The 19,522-nt window shown below is 43.0% G+C and overlaps 1 protein-coding gene across 1 annotated transcript in view; it reads right to left on the bottom strand.

Moving 5' to 3' along the window:
- LOC130479141 (myosin-3) overlaps positions 1-18,962 on the bottom strand; it is a 42,155-nt gene extending 23,193 nt beyond the window's left edge. The window contains exons 1-21 of the mRNA XM_056851482.1: positions 18,898-18,962; positions 16,407-16,618; positions 15,059-15,202; positions 14,822-14,978; positions 14,580-14,607; positions 13,517-13,625; positions 11,096-11,188; positions 10,782-10,845; positions 10,606-10,704; positions 9,596-9,699; positions 9,356-9,494; positions 8,677-8,795; positions 7,565-7,714; positions 6,625-6,795; positions 6,235-6,544; positions 6,017-6,093; positions 5,109-5,196; positions 4,899-5,016; positions 2,839-2,962; positions 2,619-2,755; positions 1,259-1,514 (exon numbers count right to left, since the gene is read on the bottom strand). Of these exons, the coding sequence (XP_056707460.1) occupies positions 1,259-1,514; positions 2,619-2,755; positions 2,839-2,962; positions 4,899-5,016; positions 5,109-5,196; positions 6,017-6,093; positions 6,235-6,544; positions 6,625-6,795; positions 7,565-7,714; positions 8,677-8,795; positions 9,356-9,494; positions 9,596-9,699; positions 10,606-10,704; positions 10,782-10,845; positions 11,096-11,188; positions 13,517-13,625; positions 14,580-14,607; positions 14,822-14,978; positions 15,059-15,202; positions 16,407-16,610 (2,691 nt within the window). The 5' untranslated portion in view covers positions 16,611-16,618; positions 18,898-18,962. The remainder of the gene's footprint in view (positions 1-1,258; positions 1,515-2,618; positions 2,756-2,838; positions 2,963-4,898; positions 5,017-5,108; positions 5,197-6,016; positions 6,094-6,234; positions 6,545-6,624; positions 6,796-7,564; positions 7,715-8,676; positions 8,796-9,355; positions 9,495-9,595; positions 9,700-10,605; positions 10,705-10,781; positions 10,846-11,095; positions 11,189-13,516; positions 13,626-14,579; positions 14,608-14,821; positions 14,979-15,058; positions 15,203-16,406; positions 16,619-18,897) is intronic.
- Positions 18,963-19,522: the final 560 nt, after the last annotated feature.

Here is a 19,522-nt window from a genome sequence, read left to right as displayed (position 1 = left end):
AAGAAGATTTTTAACTTTGTTATTTCTTTGACTTTTATTTTACTAAACTTTGACGAAGTTTGTAGATTGCGGCGCAGAATTTAGAGACCTCTCTAATTTGTAAGGGAATTTCATCTGAGAGGAGCTTCCTAACCTGAAGTTTTTCAGAATAACCTGAGATTTTCTCAAGCATGGACTAGGACAGCTTAGAGCGGGACTTTGCTCTGTAACAGCTGGTGGCAAGGCTTCCCAATATAGCAGGGGTATCTCTTCTGGTTAGGGTACCAGCTTCAGGCAAAGGAATGACAGAAGGCTCGACGCCAGAAGATGGTGAGGAAGGGTTAGGGAAGAAGAAGAAGAGTTGGTTTTTATACCCCGCTTTTCTCTACTGTAAAGAGACTCCAAGCGGCTTACAATCACCTTCTCTCCCCCCCCCCCACAACAGGCACCTTGTGAGGTAGGTGGGGCTGAGAGAGTTCTGAGAGAACTGTGACTGGCTCAAGGTCACCCAGCAGTCTTCATGTGGGGGAGTGGGGGAATCAAACCCAGTTCTCCAGATTAGAGTCTACCGCTCTTAACCACTACACCACACTGGAAATGGGGGGAACATCCCAGCAATTGGAAAAGGCAGCAAATTGGATGGATTTATTTATTGAATCCACCAATTTTTACCCTGCCTTTCTCCCTAAAAAAAGACACCCCCGAGTGGCTTACAATATATATAAACAGCAGTAATAAAAATCTTAATATTCATAGAACAACCAAGCCCCACCCCCACATACCCATAGATGTTTGTCTATGAGCAGTGCAGATGGATAAGTAGCAGTGTGTCAGAATTCAAAAACCAGAACCTACTGGGAAGAGAGAAAAGGACTGAGCGACTGAAGCTCTCAGCAAAGGACCCCTGGACTGGTGTAATTATTGAGACAGGGAGTTGAGAGCCATGTGAAGGATGAAGGGACACCAGCGGGTCAAGAACAGGTATGGAACACATGGCCACAAGATGTTGCCAATGGTCTTCTAGCATATATGGCTTGGAAGGCACCCAGCTGTAACAGCCAGCGGAGCACCTCCAGGTTCAGAGATAGCCCAGGTTCAGGCTATATATGATGCTAAAGACTTGCGACAGGAGAGGGTTTGAGCTATCATTCCTTGTTCATAAACTTCCCTGGGGCTTCCAGAGGGTTACCGTTAGAAGATTAGAGTGCGGCCTTGGCGGGGGAGGGTGGGTTAGAAATGTGAGAAATAAATAAAGGCAGGATGCTGACCAATTACTTACAGATTGCACTTGAAGCTGCAGATCATTTTTCTCCTGCAGCAAAGACACCATTTTCTCCTCCAGTTCTTTCCTTTTGGCTTCAGACTTAGTAAGATCCTCTTTGGTTTTCTGAAATTCTATCTTCATGTTGGCCATCTCCTTCTCTGCCTCTGCACTCCTTAACAGCGGCTTGATCTTGAAGTACAACTTCATCCATGGCCAATGCTTGACGTTCATAAACGAGCGGATGTTGTACTGAATGGTGAAGATCGCTTCCCTGGAAGGAACCGATCCATGCAATTACTTGCTACAGAAACAACAAGGTCAAAAGAAAGTCGGGGTTTCCTCAGTAAGGCTCTCCTATAGGAGTCTTGATTTCAAGGCGTTTCAAGAAGGGCATCAATAAATGCTTAAATGACTGTGTAGCCAACCTGTTCCCTTCAGACCATCTGTACAGTATGCTTCAGTTTCAAGGGACATGATGAAAGCATACAGTAGTAAATATTTATTACGGTCCTAGACCAGAATGCTGTTATATACACAGAATTAAAAGTGTAGCATAGGTTATAAATATAAATATCACATCTTCAGTCAGACTCCATATGATTGATAATCATTCGTCACCATTAAAATATAGAATAAAATAATACTAAAACAAATGAAAATGAGTAAAAGAAGATATATAATAACTGCTTCCTTAACCAGTGTAGACCAAGATTTCCTGATCTTTAAGACCAGCCAGCCAAATTTTGCCACCTTAAAAGTCATCTCCTGATTCTTATCTGATAACATAGTATAAAGAGAAGACATTCTGTTCTTCTCTGGAGAGTCCTTCATTATAGGAACATCCTATAATGCATCCTGAATATGTTTGTAGATTTTACAATAAAAAACAACATGTTCTAAAGATTCAGCATGCCCCTCTTTACATAAACATTCACAATCCTCAAGAGGAATCCTTTTGTACCTACTCTCTAGAATAGCTGAGGGGAGTGCATTATAATGCAACAAGGTAAATGCTGTCGTATAATCTGGATTGTCTAGATGGAAAATGTAACATGCTGGAAGCATTTTATTAAGGGCACTAGTATCAAATAAACTGCTTTTAATCCTATTCAGGTCATTTTGCCTTTCAACATCTAATATTCTCTGTTTCCAGCCTTAGCCTGGAATGAAAGCATATAGGTACAACGCAGATGAGAAAAGAGAAACAGAAACGTAATGAGGTGGCATTTCCAATGCTTTTCATTATTCTTGTAGCAGACCCTAATTTCCCCTTTAGAGGAAGCTTGGCAAGAGGGAAGGCTGAACATCTAAAAGGTCACAGATCCCCCATGCAAACAAAACAAACGAAGTGCCATAGAAGAGAAAGGCGTTCTACCTTCTCTCCAAAATTTTTTGGTACTCCATTCTCATGAGGTACCCTCTGCACATAGCCTGTGTACGGGTAATGAGCAAAGCTAGACGATCGTCTCGCATCTCTTCCAAAAGGCCCAGCAGCCCAGCCTTGAAGAAGACCTAAAATGAGAACGCCAAGTAGAAGAGCCGTCTTGCGTTGTCTAAAACTTGTGCCCGAGTTCTCAACGCAGCAAGCAGCTTACCTTGGTGTGTCCAAATTTGTACTGCGTGTGGTCGATATCAATGGATCCCAGCAGTTTCTCGCAGGCTTTCTTGCTGTCCATAAACTGGCCCTCTGGGATAGCACTAGCATTCAGCACCCGGTATCTATTCAGTTAAACAGAAACAGTCCATTGCAGCAGTAAAATATCCTCCACTAGCTTAGGTGACAATTTAGACAGAAGCAACAAGATTATGCATTGACCTGGATAGCCCAGGCTAGCTTGATCTCATCTGATCTCAGAAGCTAAGCAGGGTTGACCCTGGCAAGTATTTGGATGGGAGATCTCCAAGGAATACCAGGGTTGTGATGCAGAGGCAGGCAATGGCAAATCATCTCTGAATGTCTCTTGCCTTGAAAACCCTACAGGGTCACCATAAGTCAGCCATGACTTGATGGCAAAAAAAGGAGATTATGGCTTGATAGGTTTTATCCATATATTTTGCTGTGCTAAAGAGGCACAGTGTATGCAACAATTCAGCCAGTGAAATTCAGCTAGGGTTGCCAAGTGCCCGGTGGTGGCGGGTAAAATCCTGCCAATCAACCGGGCTGCCTGCCGACCAGCTGAGGGCCGGCGGGCAGTGCATGTGCGCATCATTTTCGGTTTACCCGGAAGCGACGCAGATGCTCTGGCAACCTCAGCTAAAACCTCATCCGAGGTTGCTAGAGCGTCCGCTCCGCTTCCAGGTAAACCCGGAAGTGATATAAGCATGTTGCGCACATCGCACACCACGGCCGCAGCCCCCAAAGCTCCCGCCAGTGGAGCTACAGGGCCTGGCAAGCCTAAATTCAGCATTACAACATACAGAAGTTATAGAAAACAGTTCTATGCCATCATTTATTTATTTATTAATTAAAGCATTCATATCCCACCTTTCCTCTTGGTTGAAGGCAGCTTACAATAATAGTCAAAACAACCCCAGCAAAAACCAAAGATAAAATAGTGAGCCTCAAATTCCTCCCCCTTCCCCCCCTTAAAAATGCCTGCTGTTCAAACCCCCTGGCAAACAAGCAGGCCTTGCAGGGCCTCCTGAAGATCTCCAAAGAGGGAAACATTAAAATATTTAAAGAAAACATTTAAACATTTGAGACACTTAAATGCATTTAATAGATAGAAAGATAGATAGATAATATTTAAAACAATTGAATAAAACAATATAAACACATTAAAATATAAAAATTTAAGAACACATAAACAGGGAAGGGGATAATAAGAGTTAGTGAGCCAACGACAAACAAAACAAAACTTTACCTACTGGCAGGAGACAATAGAGAGAGACAGATGAATCTCCCTGTGGAGGGGGTTCCAAAGTTTCCCCACCACGAGCGAAGATGCCCTTTCTTGGGGGCTCCCAAAGCAGGGCCTCCAGAAATGACAGGAATGGTCAGGTGGGATCATATGGGAGTAAGCAGTCCTTCAGGTATGCTGCTCTCAAGCCACGTGGGGCTTTAAAGACCAATACCAGCACCATGAATGGGGTCCAGAAGCAAACTAGGAGGCAGTATAGATGGAATAAGACTGGAGTGATGTGGTCCTTATGCCAGGCCCCTCTTCACCACTGGCAGGAGGTTTTTGGGGCGGAGCCTGAGGAGGGTGGGGTTTGGGGAGGGGAGGGACTTCAATGCCATAGAGTCCAATTGCCAAAGCGGCCATTTTCTCCAGGGGAACTGATCTCTATCGACTGCAGAGCAGTTGTAATAGCAGGAGATCTTCAGCTAGTACCTGGAGGTTGGCAGCCCTACTTATGACCCACTCCAGTCAACATTCTGGCCACCGCATTCTGTTCCAATTGTAGCTTCTGGACAGTCTTCTAGGGAAGCCCCATGTTGCATGCATTGTAGTGATCCAATCTAGATATTACAAGGATATGTACCACAGTGGCTGTTCCTGCTCTTATATATAAATAAAATACAAATTGTGATGCTCAACAGAGCCCTTGGGCAAACGGAACAGATATCTAAATAAGAACTATTTGCTTCCCGGATTGGTTTAGCAAAATTCACCGCCAATTGCCACAGTCACAACAAACTCAGCTGACATACCTTTGCTTAAAATCCCCATACAAGATTCTGTTTGGAAAGCCTTTCCTGCAGATTCGAATTCCTTCAAGCACTCCATTACATCTCAGCTGATGCAGGACAAGTTTATGATCCATGGCCCCTGCGGGATTGGAGAACATAGCAGAAATTAAGCTTTCCTTATAGTCTGTTGACGCCTTTCTGGAAATGCATGTGCCAAAATTCTGTACATACCTGGAGTTTTGGTTTCATTGGGGATGATACAGCGCACAAAATGTGGGTGAGTTGTCCGCAAGTTGGACATCAGTTTGTTTAGGTTTTCCTGTAATTAGGAAAAAAGAAGAAGAAGAGTTGGCTTTTATATGCCGACTTTCTCTGCCACTTAAGGAAAAATCAAACCGGCTTACAATCACCTTCCCTTCCCCTCCCCACAACAGACATCCTGTAAGGTGGGTGGGGCTGAGAGAGTTTGACTAGCCCAAGGTCACTCAGGTGCTTTCATGTGTAGGAGTGGGTAAAAAAATCCAGTTCACCAGATTAGTCTCCGCCACTCATGTGCAGGAGTGGGGAATCAAACCCGGTTCTCCAGATCAGAGTCCACCGCTCCAAACAACCGCTTTTAACCACTACACCATGCTGACTTCAAATTATCTGTAACTCCTTACATATTTTTTTAAAAATCCTTCTGTAGCTCAAAGCTGTATCATAATGTTTATCAGACTAGTCAGAGAATAGAAGTGTCTTGGTATACTTTTTGTTTGTTTACAGACAGTTCCAAGTTTATTTAAGAAAATTTAAAAAGCGAAAGGATATGGACCCTTTTCAGATCTGTGGTCCAAGAGAAGTATGGTGCTATCCCTCTTCTTTTCAGGCAGACCTTTACCAACCCTCTTCTTTTTCAACAGAAGAAAACCATCCCAACATGGAACAAGGTTTCATCCCTATTCCAGACATCCTACAGCTTCATTAATCTGCCATTTCACCTAGCAATATGTTGTTGTTGAAGGTACTTACATAAATTCTCTTTACAACATGCATTTACTGAGCTGGGTATTTCACGTATACAACTACGCCATAGTTTCTAGTAAAACAATTATCATCTGTCTAATCTTAAGGAGGACAACTAAGAAGACACGACCTACCCTGAAGAGGCAAGACACAGTTTGGAAAGAAGACCCCTTCTTCTTGGCTCCTTTCTTCTTAGTACCGCCCGATTCAGCTGGAGAGCAGGACACAAGTATAATTAGCAGTCTCTCTATAGGCCAGCTCCATCTAAACTTGCACATCTGTGCTGACCGAGTCCTGAACCAACATGTGATAAAAGAACTTGAAGACAAACCATGCGAACCGCATAACTTACCATCATCCAGGGCAGCAAAAGTCGCATAAAGATTGGCCAAAATCTTTATTGATGACTTCTGATAGAGTGCCACAACAGTTTCATTCAAGGGATCCTTGTTCTTCTCCAACCAACCACTGATATTATAGTCAACAATTCCTGCATAGTGGACCAGGGAGAAGTGAGCCTCAGCCTTGCCTTTGGCAGGTTTGGGCTTCTGGAAATTGGCAGATTTTCCAAGATGCTGGTCATAGAGCTTATTCTTGAAGGACGTGTCAGTTGCCTTAGGAAACATACACTCCTCTTCCAGGATGGAGAAGATGCCCATTGGCTAAATTGAAAAACAAAACACTTTAATGTCAAGTATCCTCTGAAATTAATATTTACTTATGAGTTCATATTTATGTCTACCTTCTCAATAAGCTCAATGCAGGCTGCCAGATCCATTCCAAAGTCTATGAAAGTCCATTCAATTCCTTCCTTCTTGTATTCTTCTTGCTCCAGCACAAACATGTGGTGGTTGAAAAACTGTTGCAGTTTCTCATTGGTAAAGTTGATGCACAGCTGCTCCAGGCTGTTGTACTAAACACCAGAAAATATTGGGTTAATACTATTACTCTGGCCTCAAAGATATGCAGCAGTACAGCAGCATTTTGATTCACTGTTTTAGGCAGAAGAACTAATGTTCAAGAACCTAGGCAGAGGCTGCACCCGGAGAATCTCTTCCCTTGTCTTCAGCCTCTTTGGGGTTGGGACAAATCTGTGCCTATTAAGGATGTGCATTTTTAATACATGTTCATCTGCTTACGATGCATGGCAGAGGGGCACAAAGAGTATATCATTAAAATAGAAGAAGAAGAAGAAGAAGAAGAAGAAGAGTTGGCTTTTATATGTCGACTTTCTCTGTCACTTAAGGGAGAATCAACCCGGCTTACAATCACCTTCCCTTCCCCTCCCCACAACAGACACCCTGTGAGGTAGGTGGGGCTGAGAGAGTGTGACTCGCCCAAGGTCACCCAGCTGGCTTCGTGTGTAGAAGTGGGGAAACGAATCCAGTTCACCAGATTAGCATCCGCCGCTCATGTTGAGGGGTGGGGAATCAAACCCGGTTCTCCAGATCAGACTCTACCGCTCCAAACCACCGCTCCTAACCACTACACCACTCTGGCTCATGTTTAGCAGGAACATGGGGCTTTCATTGTACTGGGCATGCAGGGACAGGCTGAGAGCGGGCCAGTGCTTGCAGAGGCACCAACCCCTTTGTCTGTTCCACGGCACTGGGAAGTCCGTCTGTCTGGACTGAGCGCAGAGGCAGAAGGGAAAGCCTCGCAGTGGCAGTGGATCTCCATACCTCAAAGATTTCAAAGCCTGCAATATCTAAGACCCCGATGAAGTGTTGTCTGGGCAGCCTTGTGTCCAGTTGTTGATTGATGCGGATGACCATCCAGAAAAACAGCTTTTCATAGACTGACTTGGAAAGTGCGTTGACAGCATGATGTACCTGCAGACCACAGTCCAAACAATTAGTTCACTATCGGTATTACTATATATAAAAAAGAAGTGTATGATAGTTAGTGAGTTGCTACCTAGTGTGAACCAACAATAACAGTGTTAGATAAAACCCCAGCTCAGTAACACCAGGGTAGGAAGCCCGTATTAGAGCAATTCCCACTCCTTCTTCCAAGGTATGATAGAAAAAGTTGTTTTGGCACAGGACTACCAAAGATATCCCAGACAAAAGATCAGAGGGATCTTAAAAAGAAAGAACCGAGGGAGAAGATGGTAATGGCACTGGGTAATTATGTGTCAATATTGTAATGTCTCAATTATTTAAATCTTGCTTTCCTGAAATTCCTGCCTATCTAAATCCACTCAATGCCTCCACATTAGTGTTATGTGTCTAAATAGCATTCCAGCAATGTTAATCCAGACAGAATGGATGACAATGGAGCCATTCAAATACAGTTTCTCTAAACTGATCGTTCTAAACTTGAGAATATACAAAGAGAAAGATTTAATTAGTATATTTTGTAATAATCCATATGGAATATTACTGTATCTTCCCAATTTGCAGGGTGTTTTATCTGTATTCTGTTTGGATTTTTGTCTAACGTATTGTAATTATGCCAATAAAGGTATGTGTACGTACAAAGAGAAAGACATGTATCTTACCTGAGTGAGAGAATATGTGAACACACGAAGCTGCCTTATACTGAATGAAACCATTGGCCTATCAAGGTCAGCAGTGTCTACTAACACTAGCAGCAGCTGTCCAGGATCTCAGGTAGAACTCATTCAGGCGACCTACAACCTGTACTTTTTAACTGGACACACAAGAAATTGGACCAAAGTACCGTCTGCAGGCAAACCAGATGCTGTGACTGACTGAGCCATGGTCCCACCACAATGGAAGAGCTCCTCATACAAGATGGCAAGCATTTGTGGCCCGCTGCTTAGACTCACCTGGTCCACAGTCTGACCTTTGGTCACATACTCGTTCCCCACCTTCACTCGGGGAAAGCACAGGGCTTTCAACAGATCGGCAGAATTCAGACCCATCAGATAAGCTGCCTTGTCAGCCTCTGTAAAACAAATGTATGAGCGGCAAATAAATGGGAAGCACTTTCAGGACAATCGGCACCATCAGCATTATTGAAACTGGTGTGAAGTGAAAGGAAGCCATTCAAACTTCTGGTCAGATTAAAAAAAAGAAAAAAAGAAAGATGGGCCCAATTAGACACAAGACCATTTTGAAAAAACGGTCTTTTAAAATTAATGACGTTGTTTCAAAAAGGACAAAAATCACAAAAAGAAGCAAAAGATTAATAATGGAATCCTATATTAAACAAATAAGTACAGCTTAATATCGCACTCTCGCTCTTCCCAAAAATGTCTTCCACCCCTGCATCCTATTGAACATATCACGATTCAAAAGATGAGCGCAAGAGGTTCTGTGCTGTAACGAAAGAGGAACGGCGGTAACTTCATTGCCAAAAGCAGGGAAAGAGCTGTGTGCAATTTCTCTCCCCAGTGTTGATAAAATGCATTCAAAAAATGCTTTTGTGCATCTTGCATTAAAAATCACTAACCACAAGATCTGAGAAGTGGTTTCTTTGCATGGAGGGTGCCATGGGTTCATTACCTTCCGTGCCATCTGGCTCTGCCTGCTCCTCTCGTGGCTTCTGTTTAAACTTCATGTTCCCATAATGCAACACTGCCCCTGTCAGTTTATAGATTCCAACCTTCTCATCAGCAGTGAAGCCCAGGATATCGATAGCTGTCTGTAACACGCAAAAAGAGGGTTCATGCAGTCCGTTTGCTAAAATGATCAAATCAATAATTGTATGATCAATATTTTGTCATAATAAATCATTGTACTCACATCTGTAGCTATTAGCTCCTCTTGGTCATCAATGCTTTGGACTGAGATCTCCCCTTGACTTATAAATGGGTAGTCGTAAGGGTTGGTTGTAATGAGAAGCATTTCTGAAATGGAAATAGAAAAATGCTGGATAATTGGCCCCGAACTCCTAATTAAAAAATTGCAGAACATTTTACAATTCACATGTAAAAGAGGAAATAAGGGATTGGATCGTACAGTTCATGAACAGTGCTCTGCTTGCAGAAGAGATCTTTTCTATCTCCTGCTCCCACAGTAGTCCTTATGCCCCATAAAATGTACCCCTGGGATTCAAGGAACCCCTAAGAACAGCAAGGGCTTGATGCTGGGGTCTGCAGTGGAAGCGGAGTATTGGGGGGGGGGGAAATCACACACACCCCTTTGATTCCCTTCTTTGTAATAATGGAATCATACAACTGCTTACAGTACTGTGGTAGTCTTAAAAGCAGGGGCAGCATTTCCTATATGAGGAACCAGTTAGCTGTTGTTTCAGACTGCACAATTAGCTGTTCCCTTCCCATGCTCCCACAAATGATTCAGCTTCTGGGAGGAGTGAAGAGGGAAAATGCTTACCAGAGGCAACAAACAGATGGCCCTCCATCCCGACAGAGATGGCAGGGAGACAGGTTTGAAGTGGCCTCCATGTGGAAAATAGTTGTGTGATTTCACATTGTCGTTCAGTTCAGGAATACAGGTAAAACACCATGAAACGGTGCCTTCCAAACAGGGAATAGGCTCTGTGTGCTTTATTGTTGTGTCTAAGTATGTGCAGAACAAGGCCCGCTATCTACCCAGCACAAAGTTGTCATCATCCTCTTAATTTATTACATTCACACACTGAACACTCGGCTCAACTGGATATATTGTGAGCCTCGCTTGTTAAGACTAACTCGGGTTGATTTCTTCACTTGGTTATCATTGTCTTGACTCCTGTTACCAAATCTAGAAGACGCTTCTGTCGCACCTCTTAATATAAACGGAATCTTTCTTACCGATCAGTTCTGGCTTTTTGTTGGACATAATCTGATAGAAAATGTGGTAACTTCTTTCAGCCTTGAGCTGAAAAGTTACTCTTGACTTTTCCAGCAGATCTGAAAGAGAGATGTGTGTGAATTTTTGTCTATCCAGATTTGATCTGCAAAGGCTATATTTCAGTGTAATTACTTACAGGTTTCAATATCTGCAGAGGCCAGCTTTCCAGTGGCACCGAAATGAATCCGAATGAATTTGCCCTGGCCAAGTACAAAGATGGAACAGTCAGTACAAAAGTCCAAGGACTTTCCAAGAAAAATCCTAAAGGTACTTTTCTGTGAGTAAGCTCTATTGAATAACAAGGGACTTACTTCTGAATAGACTTGCTTAGGCTTGAGATCTATTTGTCAATATTTAAAAAGTCACCCCCTCTTCTAAAGACTTGCATGCTATTATGTCTGTGGAAGTGTATGGTTGGATGTATGCCTCTATAAATATTATGCAACTTACAAAGCGAGAGGAGTTGTCATTTCTCACAGTCTTGGCATTCCCAAATGCTTCCAATAAAGGATTGGCACTGATGATTTGATCTTCCAGTGTCCCCTGTTTGAAGAAATATTTGAAAATCAGAACCACATAATCATAGAATCATAGAGTTGGAAGGGACCACCAGGGTCATCTATTCCAACCCCCTGCACAATGCAGAAAATTAACAACTACCTCCCTCCCCCACCCCCAGTGGACCCATTACTCCATGCCCAGAAGATGTCCAAAAAAAAAAAAATCCCTGGCCAATCTGGCCTAGAGAAAAATTGTTTCTTGGCCCCAAAGTGGCAATCGGCACTGCCCTGGACATGCAAGAAGGGGCATGAGAGCCAAAGACTGATGCAAACCTTCCTGCCCTCCCTCTCATGATCTGCCTAAGGTCACAGAATCAGCATTGCCATCTAGCCTCTGCTTAAAAAACCTCCAGGGAAGGAGAGCCCACCACCTCCCAAGGAAGCCTTTTCCATTGAGGAACCGCTCTAACTGTTAGAAAGTTCTTCCTAATGTTCAGCCAGAACCTCTTTTAATTTAATTTCAACCCATTGAAATAATAATTAATAATTGAAATACTTGTATTGCATGTATACGAGTAACTCAGTTGTTCACATTTTCTGCAGGTAGTGTGGTCCAGAGAGCTGAGTGTTGGACTGAGAGATCTGGCTATAAACTGCAGCTTAGTCATGATTTCTCTAGGCACCCTAATTGAAGTCATACCATTATGAGTTTCCACAACAGCTTTTTCATAAAGAATCATCCCTTAAGTTGTTTCAGTCTCCAATTTGTTTGCCTAATCATAGGGTTAATAATAATTTGCATTTAGGTGACATTCACATGTTCAGAGCACTTTACATAAGTTATCCTGTTGTCTTCTTTACAGCAGTAAGGTTGGCCAATGCTACAATGCCCATCTTGCCAGCGGGGTGCTGGGCAAACAGAGAGTGGCTTGCCTGAGGCCACTTGGTGAGGTCAGGGCTGCCGGTGGAGAGGGGTGACAAAATTCCTGGGGCCCATGAATACGGTCGCCAACCTCTAGGTACTAGCTGGAGATCTCCTGCTATTACAACGGATCTCCAGCTGATAGAGATCAATTCACTGGAGAAAATGGCAGCTTTGGCAATTGGACTCTATGGCATTGAAGTCCCTCCCTTCCCCAAGCCCTGCCCTCCTCAGGCTCTGCCCAAAAAACCTCCCACCAGTGATGAAGAGGGACCTGGCAACCCTACCCATGAAGGAAGCCAATCTTGTGATTTGTTTTCATGTTGCATTTGGATTAGGTCTGTGTAGTTTGAGTGGGAACTCAGACAGAATCTTTGTCTGCCAGTCCATGGTGGCTCTTAACAGCCATTGAGGGAGTTTATGGCAGAGGCAAAAATTTAAACCCGGGTTCTCCTAGATTACAACGTATTTGCTTAACCACTGTGCTATATACACACTAGCTTTAATCTGATACTGAAGCATAATGAAAAGGAGATGGGAAGGCTCAGACTATTAGAGGAGCCTGATTCGCTTCTCTTTTGTCTCAGAATAAGACTTATCTCAAGTTCAGAAATGTAGGTGAAGATGATCACAAGCAACTGGGTCTGGCTAGTACACCAGGAGATTCTCTGCCCATGATGACAATGACTTGGTCGGGGATGGCATGTGCCTTCCATGGCATTGGGTCATTTAGAAGCATCCTGTGATCCACTGTCGGATGTAACTCTGTTTTACATCCGAGCCACCCATTTGTTTAAAGAAAAGCAGACTTGTGCGGAAATGGTTACAACACGCTCTTCAACCGCTTATAGGCTCATTGCCTTTGCGGTGTAAATGAATGAGACCATGCTTTCACAGCATACCACAAGTGTTAGATAAATTATACAGTGCCTTCTTCCAGCTACATCTAGTGTGGAGGTTGACTCCCTTCCTGGACACAAATGGGCTAGCTATCCAGATCCCTGCGAGAGTTATCTTAAGTCTGGGCTATTGTAACACACTCCTTGACCATCTGAAAACTTCAAATATACAAGAATGTAAGAAGAAGTTTTACTAACTTCGGTCTCAGGGAAAGGTGGGTTTAAAATACTCTAAATAAATAAAGTATTTAGCTTTTTATCATCCCATCAAGTAAGCTTTGAGGAGATGAATTAATCCTATGAACAATTAGCACAGTCATTTGTCAGAATTCCACAGAAAGAAATGACTAAAGAAAAATCATGATTGAAATATTCATCCCATTGCTGCCCAGTGTAGCTCCTGCAGTTTAGGGTTTGACTGATTGCTATACTTTGGCTGAAAACCTGCTGTTCTAGTCATAAGGGCAACCCAGAAGTTGTTCAGAGCCTGATTTCTTCACCAGCTCATCGGAGAGGCACATGGTCACAGATTTATTTCCTACTCAATTACCTTCATCTTTGATTGGGACTCCTTTTTCTTGGATCCTTCAGCTGCAATTGTTGCAAAATACTGGATGACACGCTTGGTGTTCACAGTCTTTCCAGCACCGGATTCTCCGCTGTCAAGAATGCAGAGAAATGGAAATGCATCAGCTGTGACTCGATTTTACTTTGGCAATATACACATGAACACATGAAGCTGCCTTAGACTGAATCAGACCCTTGGTCCATCAAAGTCAGTATTGTCTACACAGACTGGCAGTGGCTCTCCAGGGTCTCAGGCAGAGGTCTTTCACATCACCTACTTGCCTAGTCCCTTTAACTAGAGATACCGGGGATTGAACCTGGGACATTCTGCATGCCAAGCAGATGCTCTACCACTGAGCAACAGCCCTTAAGTTCAAATGCTCATTTTGAAGTAGGACCTTTACAAGTATGTGCAGTATATAAAGGTAAAGGTAAAGGTCCCCCTGTGCAAGCACCGGGTCATTGCTGACCCATGGGGTGACGTCACATCCCGACATTTACCAGGCAGACTTTGTTTACGGGGTGGTTTGCCAGTGACTTCTCCAGTCATCTTCCCTTTACCCCCAGCAAGCTGGGTACTCATTTGACCGACCTCAGAAGGATGGAAGGCTGAGTCAACCTTGAGCCGGCTACCTGAAACCAACTTCCGTCAGGATCAAACTCAGGTCGTGAGCAGAGCTTGGACTGCAGTACTGCAGCTTACCACTCTGTGCCACGGGGCTCCTATATAGTACATGTGTGTGTAAAGTGCCGTCAAGTCGCAGCCGACTTATGGCGACCCCTTGACGTGGACCTTCCCAAGCATTACATCAGCAAACTGCCCAGATCCAGATTCCTGCAGTTCCCTTTGGTACCAGCAAGGCTATTGCTTCTGCTGACATCATCTTTGGCCTCTCAGATCTCCAAGATCTGACAGCTCTCACACAGCTGTTACTTGTCAGATTATTACAACCAACTTGATACTCTGACACCCCTTTTGGGGGGTTTTCATGGAAAGAGAATAACAGGTGGTTTGCCAGTGCCTTTATTCTGAAGAGTCTGCTTACGTGATTAGGATAGACTGGTTTTCACGATCTGGTAAAAGAAGAGAGAAAGAGAAATAGAGAAATTACACTCACTTATGGTATAGAGAGAGTTGCTGAATAACAGTGGTAACTACTAGATCAACTTCTCTGTATCTTCTACTTAACAGGATATAAGAAACATGTTTGTTAATACTGAGACCATGATGAATGTTTCTATTGCACCACTCTTCTTATTGTGCTTTTTGGTTATGAAGCACACGTACCAGTTAGCATGAACTGATAGGCATTGTCAGAGATGGAGAAGATGTGGGGAGGCGCCTCTGTACGCTTTTTGCCCCGGTAGCCAGCCACCACCTCTGGATTGTACACAGGCAGCCATTTGTATGGATTGATAGTAACACAGAACAGGCCCGAGTAAGTCTGCATGAAAGCGAAGAGAAGGATTGTTAGAATTACCCACTCGGCATGTCTTCCTTAGCAGCAAGCTGGTACCAACTTACATAGATCATCCAGGAACTGTAGCGCTCTTTGAGGTTATACAAAACTGCAGGTTCATGCAAGTGTGTCAGCATTGCCATGTCCTCAATTCTCTCAAATTTAGGTGGATTCATAGCATACACATCTTCTGGCTTGGCTACCACTGTCTGAAATAGAAAGGGCATCACATGAGGACCTGGCCACATAGCAAGGTTATAATTCTAACTACATATTTTTATAACAAGAGATCATTATTGCTCATGTCTATTATTAGATAGAGTCTTTCGAGAAGAAGAAGAAGAAGTGGTTTTTATACCCTGATTTTCTCTACCTTTAAGGAGTCTCAAACCGACTTACAATCATCTTCCCTTCCTCTCCCCACAACAGGCACCTTGTGAAGTAGGTGGGGCTGAGTGAGACCTGTGACTAGTCCAAGGTCGCCCAGCAGGCTTCATGTGTAGGAGTTGGGTTCACCAGATTTCACCAGATTAGAGTCCGCCGCTCATGTGGAGGAGTGGGGAATCAAACCCGTTTCTCTAGATTGGAATCCACCTCCACATTAAATTAACCACTACACCACGCTGGCTGACTACTTTGTCTTTGATCTTATCCTTTAAACTTTTCACTCTTTCAGACTGTACACTAGGTAAGGACCTACAGCCTGTTTTTTTTTTTAATTGTAACAAATTTATTTGCTTAAATAAAATATTTATATGCTGCCTCTCTTCTTCCTATCAAGGCATGAAAGGCAGCTAAGAATCCATAAAACAAGTATTTAAGATATCATCAGATCGACAACTAAAAGCATCTCAATCAGTAAAATAACAGCAGACAACAACACCGGTTTAACAATTTCATAGACCTTCCAGAATAATCTGCCCCAGAAGGCCCAAAGAGATAGCCCCAAGCTCACTTTCCATTAGCATATCCCATAGATTTGGTTGGGGGGTGAGTGGAAAGCCCCAGTGAAATAAACAGTTAAATGACCATGCAATTTGTGGCCTGCCTTTGTGACAAGAGGGAAACCTTTTTTCCTGAAGAACTGCTATTTCCCCAGAAGCTAGGTTAGCCAAGTTATTCTAGAATTATTTCCTAGAGCTCATACCGGCAGAGAAAGCACTTTATAAACTTTGCTCCAATTTAACCTAGCAACAATCCAGTGACAGAGTGTGTGTTTTGCCCCTAAACTAATAATTAGGCTTCCAAACCGTTCAGTACTCTCTCCACTGCACTGTACAAGTGAAAAGGGAAAGCTGGGTTCCGAGCCTGATCTATGATGGTTGGGGTTTTCGTTTAATTGAAAATCAGGTAAATGTTTGTTGAAAAGCAAAAGCTTTCCCCTTCCTTCCCCCCTTTTCAGAAGATGCTCACCCTGCCATCATCTGTTTCCACCGTCGTCTTGCCACCTTCAGTGCCCTTAATTTTTCCTTTGGCATATTCCTCCTTAGGCTCAGCCACATAACAATATGTCTTCGCATCAAATGGCTGGTTCTGAGATTCTATTCGTTCCTTCTCAGATTTCCGTAGGAAAGGGGCAGCCACCCCATAAACCTCCATCTCTGCATCTCTGCTCATGGCTGCAGCTAAAAGAGAGACAAGAAGTTCAGTCCTTTTCATTCTGCTCCAGGCTAAGATGTTTGAAATGAAAACCATGTGTATATATCACCAGACCAGACACAGTCCCTACATCTTCCAAGACTACCAGTGTGTGTAGCCTTATAGACGCACTGTATATGCTGAAACAAAAACCCAGCTTCTCCATACACCTACTTTCTCTGTAATCATTGCAAGGCAGAATCTTCCTCCACCAGAGTTCTTACCCAGACAACAATTATATGTCCAATGTATTCTGGAGACAATATTTGTCTTCAGTGCTTTGGAAATGATAAAAGCAACAACCCAGGGCTGCTGTGCATACATGAGGTAGTTGCAAAGTTCAAAATCTGGAGTGCAAAATCCAATAAAGAATGCAGCGTGCTGCAATTTCAGGTGGTTGTTTAAAAATCAAATTTAAATTGCTGACATTTGCCTGATTTTTGCACCTGACATGCCTGTAGCATCTCTTCAAGATGCGATCTTGTGATTAGCTTGATTCATGGGCAAATGCTGAAGGCATACTGAGATAGCTAAGTAGTAAGTCTTAACTCAAAAATCTAAAACTTTTTTTTTCTTTCACTATGTAACATTTCAATGAGGGGTGGATGAGTGATGAGGGGAATCTCTTGTGAAACTGTGAAATAAACCAGTGTAATTATGCAAATGGACACATCCAAATTAATTCAGATGCATTTATATAGATTGCTGGATGATAAGGTCCCTGGTCACAACTCTGCATAGGATTGCACTGTTAACGCCTAATTAGGTATTACATTTATATATTTTAGGTATTTTTAGCTCACCTTTCTCCAAAAACTCACCTTTCTCCAAAACCAGACTCAGGGCAGATCAAAAAGCTAATTTAAAAAGATACAATCAAAAAATCCATGAAAACGAAAAAGCATGTGGAATTAAATTTAGGCGGCAAGGTCAAAAGTCCTCCTGAACAATTCTGCTTTGCACAGCTTGTAGAATCTCCACAAAGTTGGAGCCTTCCTAACAATTTCAGGGAGACAGCTCCATAAAATAAGAACAGCCACTGAATCAGCCCTAGCTCTAGCAGTGAACATCCCAGTTTTACATCAATTTTGAAGGTACTTAAAATCCTGAATACCTTTATTTTTATTATCCTGACAACTGTCTATCAGCTGCAGAAAATTTAAATTGTTAAGGTTATTTTTGGTAGGACCACTCCTTGTAGAGCTGTTTGAAATCACCAACAGTACCCAAGATGAAGAAAAAAACTGGTACACCATTGCACATCATGGAGAAGTGTGATATAAATAATAGAAGTTATTAAGTCTTAAACACAGTTCCTTAAAGTTACTACGTCTCAAGCACAATTCCGTACTGAGGAAGGGCTTCTGCTGTGGGGAGGGGCTGTGGCTCAGTGGTAGAGCCTCTGCTTGGCATGCAGAAGTTCCCAGGGTTCAATCCCCGGCATCTCCAGTTAAAGGGACTAGGCAAGTAGGTGATGTGAAAGACTTCTGCCCGAGACCCTGGAGAGCCGCTGCCAGCCTGAGTAGACAATGCTGACGTTGATGGACCAAGGGTCTGATTCAGTACAAGGCAGCTTCATGTGTTCATGTGATACCTTCCACTCCCCAGTTTCTCAACTCTGCATATACTCTGAGTGTTAGAAAATGAAAAGAAGTCCTGTTCTGAGGCACTGCTATAATTTCTGCTGCCAACATAAATGGGAGTTCCATTTTTCCCATTCAGTAACACCCTATACTGTATACATGGTGACTGCCAGTGAGTGCTGGAGAAGGGGGTGAATGTAATGGTAAGATGACCTGGAAAAGGAATTGCCACCTGTGATCAGTGGAATGTTGACTGAATTAGGCAGCCTCCTAGTAGAGTTGGATGGGTGTGTAGCTGTGCATGGTATGAAGTCAGATTTTAGGCATCAGCTGCTAGCAGATTCAAAGAATATGATAAAGACTAGTGTGGAACCAAGTCTCTCATTTGGGATGGAATTATATTAAACACTGGAGCACAAAAGACTGGGGTTTCCAACAGACAGCCCATTTTCATCTCTTGTAGGTATATTCTTTTGGCCACAATTTGCATGCAGAATCCAGGCAGGAAAGTCGCAGTTACAGTTTGATATCATCTCCTACCTAACATATACCAAAAAAGCATTGTGGTTCACATCAATCCATATCAGCCTGGTTTAGAAAAACAGACCAGAGAACAAAAGACAGCATGGATAATCACTGCAATTTATGAAAATAAAATCAGTTCCCACACTTTGAATTCTTACCTTTTTATTATCTACTCCCAACAGAAAGAAGAAATGATCTGGATGAAATGTCTAACCTGCAAAGGAGGAAACAGTAGAGGTACTGAGGAATCCGGGACCAACAGGCAGTCCCAACAGCTGAGAATTTGTTTCAATCTTTTCATAAATGCAGATTCAAATACACTGTAGAGATGGACCGTCTTTCTCTGCACACTCCCTTGCCAAACAACCGCGTCCTGCATCTCTAAGCTCAGTTATCTTCCATCAGCCCTTATTGTCTATTAGTACTCGACTCGGCAGGAGGGAGAAGACAGGAAAATAGGTGCAGAAGGAGAGAGACACAGAATCAATCTTACCTCTGACTATCTGTAGTCACCAAGAATCCTTTCATCTCCATTGGCTTTTATAGGCTCCGATTCTCCTCTTAGCCCAACCCTTCCCTATATTTGGAAATCAGGGACCAACACTGTGGTTTGCTCGCCACTTCCACACTTATTTTCCCCCCACCATAACATGTATTTATAGAAATGACCAAGTTCAGTAGCCATTTATCAATTCTGATAGCTTGCTCCGGGGCAATAACTGTTAAGTTCACAGTTATTTTAATCGTGGGAGATAACTCACTGCTGAAGAAGACACCTGACAC

Source organism: Euleptes europaea, chromosome 1, assembly GCF_029931775.1.
Source record: "Euleptes europaea isolate rEulEur1 chromosome 1, rEulEur1.hap1, whole genome shotgun sequence".
NCBI lineage: Eukaryota > Metazoa > Chordata > Lepidosauria > Squamata > Sphaerodactylidae > Euleptes > Euleptes europaea.
This window is presented reverse-complemented; position numbering and strand designations above follow the sequence as displayed.